At 39.3% G+C, this 16,128-nt stretch overlaps 1 protein-coding gene across 1 annotated transcript in view; it reads right to left on the bottom strand.

Annotated features, from left to right (window-relative positions):
* Positions 1 to 15,106, bottom strand: part of LOC141613968 (uncharacterized) — a 38,647-nt gene extending 23,541 nt beyond the window's left edge. The window contains exon 1 of the mRNA XM_074432712.1: positions 13,596 to 15,106. Within this exon, the coding sequence (XP_074288813.1) occupies positions 13,596 to 14,787 (1,192 nt within the window). The 5' untranslated portion in view covers positions 14,788 to 15,106. The remainder of the gene's footprint in view (positions 1 to 13,595) is intronic.
* Between the last annotated feature and the right edge of the window lie 1,022 nt (positions 15,107 to 16,128).

Raw genomic sequence — 16,128 nt, 5'->3', positions numbered from 1 at the left:
ATCCGACACAATATGAGGTCCGAGTTTGATTCCTTCACCATGTCTGAGGAGATGACAGTCACTGAGTACTATCATCGGTTCCTAGAGCTATCTCGTTATGTTGAGGACATGCAGCTGGGACAGAGGGGTTTGGCTCTCCGTTTTGAGAGGGGTTTATCTGCCACGATCGTGAGTCGTATGCCAGCTGGGGTTGCTACTGACCTTAAGGAAGTGTACCTAAGAGCGGGCCAAGCTGAGAGAATGGTATATCTCTCAAGAGAGATCAATGAGAGGACTGCTGCTGAAAAGAGGAAGGCTGACAGTGGAAGCAACAGTCAGTCGGGCAACAAGAAAGGGAACTTCAACCATGCAAAGGCTTTTTCTGGTGGAGCTGGTTTTTCGGGGGGATCTCGTGGCTGGGGAAAGAATGGAGGTCGGAGTGTGAGTGACAACTCTAACCTTATATGCTTCAACTACTGTGGTGGTGTAGGCCACAGGAGACGGGAATGCACGGGTTATAGGCCCAGCACTGGTTCAGGAGCTCAGTAGGGGAATTTCTCTCAGGGGCCAACTCAGAGTTTTGCTAGTAACCGACCGGGAGGTTCATGGGGCAACAGAGGTGGACAGGGCAACCAGGGCAGTTATAACCGCAGTGGTGGTGGATCATATCAGCGTAAGAACAACAGAACCACCCAAGATTCAGCAGCCAAGCCAAGTACCTCCAATGCTTCGGTTCAGGGTGGAGGACAGAAAAACAGTGGGAAGCTTTTCATGATGGACAAACAGGAAGCGCAGGATGATGCTCATGTAGTTACCAGTACCTTTCTTGTTCATAATGTACCATCCTTTGTTTTGTTTGATTCGGGGGCTACACATTCTTTTGTGTCTAAGAGTCATGCCTCGTCTATGGGTTTGGGGACGTTTGAGGTTGTAAAAGATGATGTGTTCATACCTTCAGGGGAGTTTGTGTCGTGTCTCAAGTTGTATAAGGGAGTGTCTATGGTGGTTGGAGGGGTAGATTTACCGGTGGACCTGTTAGAATTTCCTATGGATGGGTTTGAGGTGATTGTCGGGATGGATTGGCTAGGTAAGTATGATGCCAAGATAGATTGTCGGCAAAAGAGAGTGTCCTTAAGGGGTCCTAAGGGTGTTAGGGTGATGCGAATTGGGCAGCGGAAATGAAACGAATTGAACAGTACGGTGGACTGTTCGTACGCAGACCTGAAACTGTTTAATGTCGCGAACAAAAGATTAAAATTGACGGACTGTTTTTGGCGAACCGAACGTACTAGGTACGACCCGTTCTGATTTTTGTATATAAGGGATAGTGTTTTGAACAAGTAAGACCTATTACTTGATCAAAGTGAGTGAGACCAAGACCTATTGATCAACAACTCGAGAATTTTAATTAGAATCGCGTTCTAACCAAAACCAGTTTTTGTTTCTAAGCAAGAAACGATTTTAACACAAGTGTTTAGCAAATTTCTGGATGTGTTTATACATAAGCTTCAAGGCTTTATATAGCAGCCAAGAATTCAAACAACCAGCTAAGAAGTAGAAGAGTTAAAGCTTAGAAGATCAAAAGGTAAAGCTAAGCAAATGAAGAGGTAAAGTCAAAAGTAAAAAGAAATCTGAAAGAGTAAGTTGAAGAGGCCTTGTGGGACGTCCTCCTTGGTGTGTGTGCTCTTGTGGGACGTCCTCCTCCTTGGCATGCGTGTGTGATACATATTTGGACCATATTCAATAAAGTCGATATTCATTTAATCATCCCGAGATTCATTAAACCAACCCCAAATAATCATCGGAATGCATTAAACTGATATCCGACATTTATTGAATCCGTCCTTCCATTGATCCGTATCCCAACTCGCATCATAGGGTGTCCTATAGAGGGTTTGTGGTGAAACCTAAGTGCAAGTTCATAGCTGTGATGACTTTAAAGTCATGTATGAGGAAGAAGTGCCCCTTGATTCTCTGTCATGTGAGAGATCGCCGAGTAGAGCCGCAGATAGCTGATGAGATACCTGTGGTGGGAGAGTTTGATGATGTCTTTCCTGAGGAGATACCGAGTTTGCCTCCCAAGAGGGATGTTGATTTCAGTGTGGAGCTTAAACCGGGAACAGGTTCGATATCCAAAGCACCTTACCGTATGGCACCTAAAGAGTTAGCAGAGTTGAAGAAGCAGATACATGAGTTGCTAAGCAAGGGTTATATCGGGCCTAGTGTGTCTCCGTGGGGAGCCCCAGTTCTTTTTGTGAAGAAGAAAGATGGGAGTATGAGACTGTGCATTGATTACAGAGAGCTCAATCGTGTCACAGTGAAGAACAAGTATCCTTTGCCTAGGATTGATGACCTGTTTGATCAGCTAAGTAGAGCAGGTGTGTTTTCCAAGATTGATCTGAGGTCGGGCTATCACCAGCTGAGGATAGTAGATGAGGATATTCCTAAGACAGCGTTCCGATCTCGATATGGTCATTATGAGTACGTGGTGATGCCTTTTGGGTTTACCAATGCACCAGCAGCTTTCATGGACTTGATGAATCGGATCTTTACGCCGTTCTTGGACAGGTTTGTGGTTATGTTCATCGACGACATCTTAGTCTACTCTAAGACTAAGGAAGAACATGAGGAGCACTTGAGGATAGTCTTGCAGACTCTGAGAGAGAATCAACTTTATGCCAAGCTATCTAAGTGCGAGTTCTGGCTGGAGGAGGTGGCTTTTCTGGGTCATGTGATATCTAAGAAGGGGGTGTCTGTGGATCCTATTAAGATTGAGGCCGTAACCAAGTGGGAATCACCGAAGAATGTTGCTGAGATTCGGAGTTTCTTAGGCCTTGCTGGCTACTACAGGAGATTTGTGAAAGATTTCTCTACCATAGCACGGCCTATGACATCCTTGATGAGGAAAGAGAGCAGATTTGTTTGGGATGAGAGTTGTGAGACGGCGTTTCAGACCTTAAAGGAACGCTTGACCACAGCTCCTGTTCTAGCTTTGCCAGAGGGATGTGAGAACTTTGAGGTATATACCGATGCTTCAAATAATGGTCTTGGTTGTGTTTTGATGCAGGCAGGGAAAGTCATAGCTTATGCTTCGAGGCAGCTAAAGCCATATGAGGAGAATTATCCTACTCATGATCTGGAGCTGGGTGCAGTTGTTTTCGCTCTTAAGATTTGGAGGCACTACCTTTATGGAGCAATTTTCAAGGTGTTTTCTTATCATAAGAGCCTAAAATATATCTACACTCAGAAGGAGCTTAACATGCGACAGAGACGGTGGATGGAGCTGATCGGAGATTATGATATGGAGATCATATATCACGAGGGTAAGGCTAATGTTGTTGCAGATGCTTTGAGTAGGAAGAGCGTTCATTCGATATGTACGGCCATGTCCTTGTTGAAGCTGAGGGATGAGGTGTCTAGGATGGGGATCTTTATGTTAAGGAAGGGAGATGCCATCGGGGATTTGACGATCGAGCCAGAGTTATATGAGAACATCAAGAGTAAACAGGAGCTTGATCCTAAGATTCAGGAATGGAAGTCAAGAGTAGAGAGTGGGATAGTATACAGGTTTTCTATCCATACAGATGGGAGTGTCCGTTTTGATGGGAGATGGTGTGTACCTGAGGATGCAGAGTTGAGGAGAGTGATCTTGACGGAGGCTCATTGCACTCCTTATTCAGTTCACCCGGGTGGTGACAAGCTTTACAAAGACCTTAAGAAGACTTTCTGGTGGCCAAACATGAAGAAAGATGTAGCTGAGTTTGTGGCGAGATGTTTGACCTGTCAGAGGGTCAAGGGTGAAAAAAGGAGACCACAAGGTAAGATACAGTCTTTGGAAGTACCCGAGTGGAAGTGGGAGTCAATCTCTATGGACTTCATTGTGGGATTGCCTAGGTCACAGCAAGGTAATAACATGATCTGGGTGATTGTTGATCGGTTAACCAAGTCAGCTCACTTTGTTCCTATGAAAGATACTTGGTCTAAGATGCAGCTGGCATTGGGTTACATGAGGCATGTGGTACGGTTACATGGTATACCCAAGGATATCGTTTCTGACCGTGATGCGAGGTTCATATCCAAGTTTTGGCAAGAGTTGCAGGAGTTGATGGGTACAACCTTAAAGATGAGTACAGCTTTTCATCCGGCAATCGATGGTCAGACAGAACGAACCATCAAGACCTTAGAGGACATGTTGAGAGCATACGTCATGGAGTTTGGGGGCAGCTGGGAAGACAGGCTTGACCTGATTGAGTTTTCATACAACAACAGTTATCATACGAGTATCGGGATGACACCTTTTGAGGCTTTGTATGGCCGGAAGTGTCGAAGTCCAGTTTGTTGGGATGATAGTTCTAAGGCTGTGGTTTTGGGACCTCAGATAGTGCAGGATATGGTTGAACAAGTCCAGTTAATTCGGCAAAAGATGAGAGCAGCTCAAGATCGTCAGAAGAGTTATGCCGATTTACACCGCAGGGACATTGAGTTCGCAGTAGGTGACAAGGTCCTTTTGAAAGTGTCATCTATGCGAGGTGTGATGAGATTTGGGAAGAAAGGTAAGCTAAGTCAGAAGTTTATAGGTCCTTATGAGATTTTGGACCGTATAGGCGAAGTAGCCTATAGATTAGCTTTACCACCAGCTTTGGATAGAGTCCACAATGTTTTCCATGTTTCCCAGCTTCGGAAGTATGTGAGTGATCCATCGCATATCCTTGAGATGGAGAACATCGAGCTTGATGAATCCTTGTCCTACGCCGAGGTTCCTAAAGAGATTCTTGATCGCAAGGTTCGTAAGACAAGGAATGGTAAGACGGTCTTACTCAAGGTCCTTTGGTCTAATCACAATGTGGAAGAAGCCACATGGGAACCCGAGGAAGCTATGCGGGAACGTTTTCCTAACCTTTTTTATCAGGTATGTTTGGTTACGGGGACGTAACCATTGTCTTTTTAGGGGGGTAGGAGATGGTCGTGGTTGTGTTTTGTCTTATTTTGAGTCGGGATTGGTGGTGTTTTGTGTAGTTCTTTGGGTTGACAAATGTTTGTGTGGAAAGTCTTTTTGTGTTGTAGTGTGTCTTTTGTGTTTGCGGTGTCTCGTTTTAGGTTGGAGTGTGAACTTCGGGGACGAAGTTCTTTTTAAGGAGGGAAGACTGTAATACTACGAATTTTATTAAGCTGTATACTCGACCGAGTAGAGCCTACTCGGCCGAGTAGTGTTAATTGTGGAGTCTGTTTTGGTTCTACCGAGGAATACTCGGCCGAGTATAGAGAATACTCGACCGAGTAGAGGATACTCGGCCGAGTATAGCTTTACTCGACCGAGTATCCAGTCTGGCGAGTGTTATTTTACCGGTTTGATTTGGGAATGTTTAGGGTTATTTTATATTCAACGTCAGTTTTTAAAACATCATTTTCAACCCTAATCATTTTACGATTACTCTAATCACTCTCTAATCATCCCCTAATCTCGTTGTGTGTGCAATCGTCGTGGTCCTTGCGTATAATCTCTTATTCTACTGTTGGTAAGTTTCATTTCCATGTCATTTGTATTCTTTTGGGGTTACTGTATATATGGAATTGGGAAATATGGGGGATTGTGCAATGTGTAATTGTGTTATGTGGTCATTGTATAGGAGAAGACTTCGTAGATGAGCCTTTCTGATTGTTCGGTTTCCATTCTACTGTTGATTGCTAAGGTAGGGTTTTCCCTACTTAGTTTACTGTTCATTGTTTAAGACATGATTGTTTTGTGATTATTGTTATCTGCTGATCATCGGAGTATGGGCGTTGTTGTGACGGTGCTGGTGTGGAGATGTTGTGACAGCTGTGATGCTGTGTGTTTGAGATTGTGGTGGAGTCACTTGCAGGAGTGGCTTCACATCCTAGTTCGCCCTCCGTGGAACCCGCCACGAGAGGGGATGTGCACATTAAGGGACAGGGATTGTCAGTCGCTCGTTGATGAGCTGGACTAGGTGGGATCGGCTGCGGTCACCCACTGGCGGCGTGGATTACCTGTTGCGATGGGTAATCTGGTAGGGCTACACACTTCGGTGTGTGGTCGGTTACTGTGTGAGGTCGAGAGACTGGGGTTGGAGGATGATCGGCTGGTTACCTCGTTTGTTTGTCTTATATTGATTGAGTAATACTGACCCCGTTGTTGTTTGTGGAATCTGCTGTGATCCATTCGGGGATGGTGAGCAGGCTTGACAGGTATTGCTAGTGGTAAGCTTGGGGCAGTCATAGGAGCGTTGTCATCACCAGTCGTAGCATCACCGTCCGAGTCTTAGTTTTGGTTTCATTAGTTGTCAGACATTGGAGTTGTTTATTGAATCAGTTTTGGATTTTGGTTTGATGTAAACTTTCACACTTTATGTTATTTTAATAAATGTGCTCAGTTCAGACGTTTTTTATATATACTAACCTCGGGCAACCGAGATGGTAACACACTTTCATGGTAGGGTGGTCCTGGTAAGGCACCTTGGTATGAGGGGGTGTTACAAGGCGGCCGGCTGTCGCTGCTACCCGTGTTTTGTCTTAAACTCCTCTTTTAGAACCCTAACCATTAGAACACTATAAATAGCTTGTTTTTAAGATGTATTTAAAACAATGCCCTAGATCTAATTAATCTCATTTTTCAAGTTTGAAACTTTTTTAATCCTTTGTTAATCATTTCTTAATTAGACTTTAATCCTTCAATTATTAGCTTAGTTCTAGATCTAGAAATTGGGTTGTAACAAGATTGAAGACTTCCTCCATTCTTATTCAATCCAAGCTTTTTTCTTTTGCATTCTAGTTGGTATAATTTATTTCCCATGTTCATTTGTTTACATTTGTCTTTCTTCTAGTTTCATTTGTTAGTAATTGTTCAATTTCTCTTGTTTGTTGCTAGAATAGAGTAATTCTCTCTCTTGTTCATTTATTCACATTTCTTGGTATTGTTCTTCTAGTAGAGTTTGGATCTTTGGCCTAGTTGTGTCAAAGTCCCTTCCTTTTTCTATTAATCCATTTCAATTATAGTTCAATTAGTTAATTATCTTCTTCCACATAGTTAATCGCATGATTAATAGTAGAAATCAATTTCAAATCATGTTTATTGTCAAAGTTGCAACCTGCATCAATTGTTTAGTCTTAATTAATATGAGTAGTGAATAGTCCCTTCACTAGGGTGCGATTTGGCACCAACATGAGTAATTTACCTAGTTAATTTCACTTAAATTAGTTGTTGAGGGGGAATTTGTTGGGTTTAAGCAAGAGGTTTGACTTGTCTATGCTCTAAGTGGATAACAGTTGATCTTCGACCTTTGACCATTAACGGAAGTTAACTAGGTCGGGATTTGACTATCCCTTTTGGTCTATTTGTCGACTTGGGTTGAACCTGGGAGAGAGAACTCAAGGAGGGTGCTCTTATTTGACGGTATGAACTTCACCTTTGGGAAAAGGGTTGGGATGACCAGAGATTTATCGTGGCCTTGAAACCTTGACCGTTGTGAGAGGTGAGCGAGAATGGGCCCGTTTTGGTGAACCTTTAGCATTGAGTTGGGGAACCGACTTACGAGCCCAGGAGAGAGGTGAGTTGGTACTACTAGTCTCCTATTATGAGTCGGGAGGGAGTTAATAGGCGACCTAGAGGCGTTTCCACCAAAAAGCTTACCCCTTGACAACTAGTTGCCGGAACTAAATGGTATATTATGAATGTTGGTGGTTGAGTCGTGCCCTAGGACTTAAACTTATAAAGAAAAACTGTATCATTCTAGCTTGCTTAATTAATTAAGTGTTTGCATTAGTTAATTTTATTCACTTGTTACCTAGTCTAGTTTATTAGATAATCAACCATCTAAGTTTACTTGACTTAGCTAAACGCAAGAATTAAGACAATTGGTAATCACCCATGCTCCTTGTGGTTCGACTCTCAACTAGTGCAACGTTCTCTCATTCACTTGGGAGGTAATTAAAACTACATCAATTCGCCTTGAAATTTTAATGTAACAAAAGAACTTTTGCTTAACAAAATATTTTGTACACACACTCATTTTTAATATCAAACTCAACCAATTTCTATTATTTTATTAGTTTTCAACATAACATTATAGTGATGGTCTTTAAAAATATTTACGTGATTATTATTTGTATGTTATTGTTGTTACTAAGGCATGTCAATATCAACCGTTTATTGATTATGCGAGAAGAACAAATAAATTTCACTATTGTGGAGATAATAATACAAACTTTTAAGAGTTATCTAAGACAATACTTAAAAGACTCGAAAGACTTTGGGTTAATACCTAAATTTCAAAGATGACTTCTATTAATAATCATAGGATCCACCCACCTTATAGTGATCTTCTGGTGTGGGAAAAATTCTAGTTTTATACGTAATATATATTCACCACACCTACGTTATTTTTCAATGGGGGACAAATAACATACTAAGAAGTACACAATCTTTTTCGCACCTAATTCAACATCCAATCCGAATCCCAAATACGGACAGTTGATGCTCATTATATCTAATAGTTATAGGTATATTTAATAATATGAGCAAATACTATCTATTAATATTCGTACATTTTTTTTCTATTTTTTTTATCATGATTAATTATGTGCAAATAATATGAAAATCTATACCCGAATCCCGAATACAGACAAAGTGCACTTTATTTTCTGAAAGTCATGATAAGAACTCCACATTTAAGCGTGATGAGAGATAACCTTAGGATGGGTGACATACAGGATGCATGCATGCACATGAGTGAGGCGAAAATGCTCTAGAAATGACTCATGTTGATCTGTTGGCCAAATAGACAGCATGACGAGTTATCGTTAGTGGGGTTTCCAATGATGTCGTTCGTTTAAGGTTGTTCCCTCGATCATTAAGGGGAGCGGCTAATGATTGGCTTAAAAATTGTGACCCCTTAAACGGTTTGGGAAAATTTTCGGGTTGACATACTTGGACGATCACAACGCCCCCCCCTCCGATTTTTATCATTCCACGGTTTTGGGAGGCTGTCTCCGAGGTGCTCGTTCCTACCACATGGAAGATGAATGCCAATTCGATTCACTTTCCCGCAATTAGGATCTGGCATCGATTTATAAGATGTACTATCTTGAGAAGAAATGAACCTTGGATGGTACGAACCGATGAACTATATATCCTTGGCTCCTACCTGTTTACAAAGACCAAAGCGTTTCAAATCAACATAGCCCACCACTTGGTTCTCCATCTCCAGAAGCTATCCAAGTTTCCTGATCAAAATGTGGGCAATATTTGTGGGTGGATTAATTACTCATATTGTCAAGGATATCGAAGGATTTGACGAGTCACGGTACCATCCAATTCAAGGCCTTAACCTTCTTTCAACTTCCTACATGACCCAACCCCTTGGTTCAGGGTTAACCAATGATGATTTGTCATATTGGCAAATAGGTGACAAGGATTCCATTCTCCTTCCCGATACCCAACAAACAAAAATTAAGTAAAATAACCCTGCATATCTCCTCCCGGTAAGAGAACGTGACCCCAACGCTCCAACACATCGCACTTATGGCCGAGAGCGCCATGAGCCACCACAAGTAACCTTACGTACCTTTTCCTCCTAACCAAAACCACCACCACCTTTCCAAACCTCTTCCATGCCTTCCTCATCCCAACAACAATCTTACCAATACCCACAATTAGACCCAAGATTGATCTCCTTCATGGATCAGATGGATTTTGGCGTGGGTAATTTGAGGACCGAAATGAAAGAAAGGTTTGATGGTAGGGGTTTTCATTCGCGGTTCGGTTTACCGAACCTCTAATTTAATTCGGTTCGCACACGGTTCGGTTCGCCAAAACTCCGAACCTAAACCGCACCGTTAGAAACGGTTATAAACGGTTCGGTTAACCACTTTAAACGGTTATTAGCGGTTTGGTTACCGGTTAACCGATAATCGTTCTATATTACTTTTTTTTTTCAGTTTTCGTTAATTTTTGGGAATTTTTCTAATAGTTTAATTAAATTTTCATTATATATTATACCCAACAATAAAGTTAATATGCTAAACTTTAGCATTAATCAAATTAAGAAATTTTAAATTTGGATACACTAAGAAAATTAAACGAACGCACAGTTTTTTATATAATATTTTAATTTTTTGCTTACTTTTTTGTGAAACGGTTCGGTTCGCGGTTAACCGGTTATCTAAAATTGCGAACCTTAACCGAACCTTTTCCATAATAAAGTTAACAGTTCGGTTCAAAGAACCGCTTTGTCGAAACGGTTCGGTTAATCGAACCTTAAAAATGGGCGGTTTTTCGGTTTTGCGGTTCGGTTTATTCTGAACACCCCTATTTGATGGGTGTATTATTGCCTTGACCACATTTACTATAACCAAAGAGTTGGCCAATTTTCGGTTTATAATGACTACGTCCGCCGTGGCTATGTCAACCTCGATGGACCTTATCCCGAGTACTTCTTGTGGCCCCATGGTGGCTACACGGAGCAAAGGATGCATGGTGAGCTTAACATGAGACCGAATTATTTTAATAGTCCGACCTTTCCAACACAGGCGTTTAACGAAGAGTATCAAAGTGGTTGGTGGTATGGTGGTGTGGAGCCTGAGTTTGCTAGTGATGTTGGACATTGGGATCCGGAGGAGGGGTTATGCATGATGACCAAGTGATGAACATGGGTTCGGTGAAGATGATGATGACATAATTCGAGATGATGGAAATGATTTTAATGTCGATGAAGATATCGACTTTGATAATTGATTGAAAAGGTGGATGGAGTGGAAAAGAGTGCTTTCAATTGTGAGCTCTTAGCAATGGTGGCTTCCTAAGCATCTCGTCCTTGACTGTTTTTAAGCTATTTCTTCTCTTCTCATTTTTTTTGACATTGTTATAAGTTGGTTGGGAGAGTCACAATGACTCTTGGAGAATTTTTATTGCCTTGCAACATCAAAAGGCCAAGCTCCCATTTGAAAAATTCAAAATGACAAATTCTCTTTCTCTTTAATCCAAATAGGAGTTAAGTTAAATTAGCTCTCCCAAATCATGCATCCATGTAGCTAGTTTTGCATTAATTCATTTGCGTTTTTAATATATGTTAGCCCAGTTGCATTCATATACAACCGATTGCATTGCATTTCATTAAACATATAGATTATTCCATGCATTGCATTTGATTAAAATGAAAATACAAAACAATTATTATACATAAATTTTTTAAAAACATGTCTTTTAATTTGGTTTAATCCCTACATGTGTTCCTCTTGGGAGGATATAAATAAACAAATGTGGGGAGAGAATTAAATTTCAAAACACCAAAAAAATGTTCTTATTTTTCAAATATTCAAAAACTACAAAAACATGTATTTATTTTTTATAAAATTGAAAAACCAAAAATATGCATTTACTTTTCTTATTCAACTCTCTAAATTCGTTCCATCGAGGACGATGTAAAGTTCAAATATGGGGAGGAAAATATACACTTTGTAGATATTTGTACATATTTGTAAATGTTTGTAAATATTGAAAAATTTCACAAAAAACCCTAAAAATTGATATAATGAATAATTGAGGATGTAATATAAAAAAAAAAGTACTTTATGGGTTTGACTTGAAGTAGTGAATGCAATACAAGTATGGGAAATTGCTATGCAAGTTCATGGCATAAGACATATGGTGTCGAATTTGGGCACTTTGATAGTCCTTTGAAGAAACAGCTAGTCTTGCTTGTGACGGGCTAATGCCGTCACAAGCTTGTGACCTCTCACAAAAAAGAAGAGGGGACAAGGTGGGGCACCCTCATGTGTTTCCTACTCACCTCTCAATGGGCATTTTGTGAGAGGAAACGGATATCGCTCGTCTTCAATGAGATTTTGTGTTGAAGAAAAAGGTTCAACACGTATGGGAATTGGGAAATTGTCATGCATGTTCAGGGCTTAGACCAAGGCACACTGTTGGGTTTGTGCCTTGAATTTGTTAGTCGCCGCTTCGAACGACTATGCGGGGGTCTGTCTTGGGCCTTATTAGGACATTCTATATTAGGTCTTAGAGAGTAGTATTATATAAACTCTCTAAGCCTCTGCCTAGCGGTTATGCTTATCATACCGTCTGAATCTGTAATCTGAAAACTCATCACATATCAATAAAACTCTTCCCTTTTGTCCTCTGGACGTAGCTAACACACCGTTAGTGAACCACGTAAATCTGTGCGGTGCTTTCTTTATTGTTCTTTATTTATCTTTCTTGCTCCCGTTATAATAACAATAACAAAAACATTTTTGCCTAAACATGATATTTTTGCACTTATCCTAACACAACAACAAAAAGTTTCTTTCAAAAGATGATGTTTTGTCACTCTCATCCATATATGATGAGTTTGACAATGAGAGTTGTGAGTGTTGGTAAATATTTTATTCTTTTTTTAATGTTTTTTTAATGTGATTTTGTTGTTGAGGGGAGGGTTGAAGACTAGGGATGTCAGCGAGAAGGGTACAAGTAGGTACCGCCCCGCACCCATCCCAGTTGGGGCGGGGATGGGTAGAGCTTTGGCGAGTGGTGGGGCGGGTGCGGGTATGAAATTGTACCCGCCATGGGTAATGGGGCGGGGATGAATTTTGCATCTTACCCACCTCAAACCCGCCTACCCGTCAATTGCTAAAAAAATTAGTGCGATTATTACAATGTTTTAAATCTTATTTTGTTATAATTAAGATATATTGTAAATAATAGCAAGGAGTATTTTATAAAGTTTTTTACTAACTTCTTTGTGGAAAAACTAAACTTATAAAGATAAATTCAAAAAAAATGGAAATTAATAATGATTAAATCAACATTTGCGAAAAATTTTATCAAATAAAATTATTGTTTAGCGGGTTAATGGATAAGCGGGGCGGGTACAATTTTATATTTCAACCCGTTGGGGCGGGGATGGTTTTGGAAACTTGTACCTGTCACGGGTGGTGGGGCGGGGACGAGTACGAGTTTTTCTTGGTGGGTATGGGTATAGGGGAGCTTATATCCACCACCGTCCCGCCCCAATGACATCCCTATTGAAGACCACCTAAAATTAATTATTGTTGTGCCGGGAAGGAGTATTTTTCCACTTGTCATTCAAGACATTATTTTACTTTCGTCTTCTTTTAATTCTGTTATGTGGTCTTTTACGAGTTGTGTAAACAATGCTGTCGCGCATGCTTTAGCTCATATTGTTCCTAGGTCTTTGGGTCGATTTGAGTGGTCTAACGTTTTACCATCGATCGCGAACTCTGCTGTTTTGTTTGATTTAAAAGGCCTTCGGATTTTTTCCTCAAAAAAAAAAATAATAATTATTGTTGTGAGAAGTTTTTGGGAAAAAAATCCTCTTATGATAAAAATGAAGTGGATAATTGAGAATCTACAAAAAACTAAAAAGATTTTGTTGTTGTGATAGAGTACCTAGCCGGCTAGCCAGTAGCCTATCATCTATTCCCAGTGAACCACCCGATGTTAAATGTACCTCAAGTTAAACTTGCATTGACCCGTTAATTTAGGAACAAGATCTACCCGGCGCTTGAACTGACCCATAAATGTAAACAATTGCCAAAAAATGAACATCTGAAGCATATAAAAAAGAAATGAATATATAATAACTTACCGCAACCGCCCATGCCATATACACCAACCATGTTAACTTGATCATCCTTTAAAGCTATCAATATTTTCCCCAAAACTGCCTCTCTAGATTCCAACCCCTCTATGAACTCACCGGGAATATATTCGAGCTCATCGTCTCTTATACTTCGGGTGACAGGATCTGGAGGACATTCATGAATCAATGATTTGATAGCCTTGAGCATAGTTACCGCTCTTTCACTCATATCATGATGACGACGATTGACTTCGAATCGTACAATACAATAGCCACAGTACCTGTGTGGTTTGCTGTTTTCTACCGCCTGCTCGGCCCCTGAGCTATTACTCAAAGCAGTCATGACTTCGATCCCTAACTTTGCACCCTCTGGAAGACCCTTCTTGAAATTCTCATCATCCAGAAAAGCCGTTAACCGTCCCATACGTTTACGCAAACTTTTAACTTTGTCTTTAATGAAACTTTCATTATTAACTGGCTGGACAACATCATCGTCATTTTTTGGGATCAGTAATTCCTCTTCATCATCATGATTATGTCCAACCTCCTTTCGAATGATACCCTCTGCTTTACTCAAAATCATGGCCATCTCGTCACCATCTTTCCTGAGCTTCTCAAGATCGACATTGTGGAGATCAATGTTGTTCAATAGTTTAACGAGAGCAACAGCAGCGTCATCCCCTTGTATAAACTTTGTAAACTCATCAGCAATATCCTTCATAACATCATTAGCTATCTTGGCAATCTTCTTGTAATCAGCATCCTCTTCAGCATCAACTACTACTACTGTATGATGATTGCACTTGTTTTTCACCACATCGACCACAATGTCGAAAATCTCCCTATCCTCTTTCCATAACTTCTTCAGAACACGGCGTTCCATCATTTTCACCACAATTTCAGCAACTCCCTCTTCTTTCATAAGTTGCTTCATTTCTTGATTCTCGATCAAATCCATCAAACTTTTCAGCCAATTCCCAGTTTCTCTTGTCATAACCCGCAGATTCGCCTTTTCTCTCATCACTTTCGCTTCAAGGTCCAGTTTCTTTGCACATAAAACTCTAAGCTCGTTCATCAGATTAGTCATGTTCTCCTCATAACTATTGATAAACTTAACATACTCTTGTATTCTATCCACAACCAAAGTCTTAACAGGCCCTGCCACAGCTTTTACCGCATCTGATATCAACGCCGACATTGTTACTCTCCCAACACACACACACACTATATATTAATTTTTTTTTCCTTTTTTTTGAATTTGGCTGAAATAACTCCCAAAAATAGGAACAAAAAGCTAAAAATTAGGAAAAACTGACAAAGATGAGTAATAAATCGACAAAATCAGTCAAGAAAAAAAAGGGAGAAAATATAATTCATGTTTTATAGCCTTTAAAGACCATTAAAAAAAATGAAAGAAGAAGAATCAGTAGAGGATTAGAAAAAAAACAATTAAAATTTCTTTAACTCACTTTTAACTCTTCAAATTCTTATGTATAGTGAAGTGTAGTTGCAAGATTTAAATACAGTATAGAATGACCATTTGTTAATATTAAAGTCTCAAGTGGCTGGAAATTTATAAAACTAGGTAGGATGCCGCGTTTCGCGCAACCTGTTTGAAAATTTTATTATTATAATTTATATATGACATTTAATATCTTTACTTATAAATAAAAATAAATTAACTTTCTCAACTCTTATTTTCTTAAATTAAACTTTAATGTTTTAAAATAAAATACATACAATTTTAATTATAACTAATAAGTGATAGACGGATAGTTTGCTATTCATGATAAACGTTATTACATAAATAATTTTGTAACTTATCAAATATCATAGGAGTATTAATTAAAGTAAATGTATTCGAATAATGCAACAATCAACGTTAAGTTCTTAAGTTAGATCATTTCACGATACGTTATGTTCCAAATCAATTAATATTTGTTCAAAACAATGTAAATATTGATGCATTTTTCAATTTTTAATGTATAATAACGCATTTATCAAACATATAGGGTCAAAGCTCAACTTATTTGAATGTTTTGGTTGTGTATGTCTTGCATATGTTATATGTCAAACAACATTTTTTGTAAGAAATTTGCACCTTTTACGTTTTGAAACAACTATATATAAAATAAGATTAATTGATAAACAGTACCAATATAATGACTCTTTTTCATAATCATTATCAACATAATCAACAGTTAGAAATACATACCAAAATATTAACTTTTTTCTACGATGGGTATCAAATCACCTTAAAACTCCATCTTAACCTACTCGAAAAAGTCTAAAAAGTCATCATTCAAGTACAAATCTCCACTCGTTATCACATTGTTTAAAACCTCTTACATCTAAAATGTATTTTCATTAAGTTTTTCATAATTTTTTCTAATATCTCACTCGTTATCACATTATCACTTGTCTAATATAATTTTTTCTTTATCACATCATAAAAATTTATCTCTTAGTAGTTATCTTTATGTTTTGTTTTTTATAAATACAATAATTCTTCCAAATATATTTTTCTAGATGGATTTAA

Source organism: Silene latifolia, chromosome 1, assembly GCF_048544455.1.
Source record: "Silene latifolia isolate original U9 population chromosome 1, ASM4854445v1, whole genome shotgun sequence".
NCBI lineage: Eukaryota > Viridiplantae > Streptophyta > Magnoliopsida > Caryophyllales > Caryophyllaceae > Silene > Silene latifolia.
The sequence above is the reverse complement of the archived record's forward strand: the minus strand, read 5'-3'. Positions and strand labels throughout refer to the sequence as shown.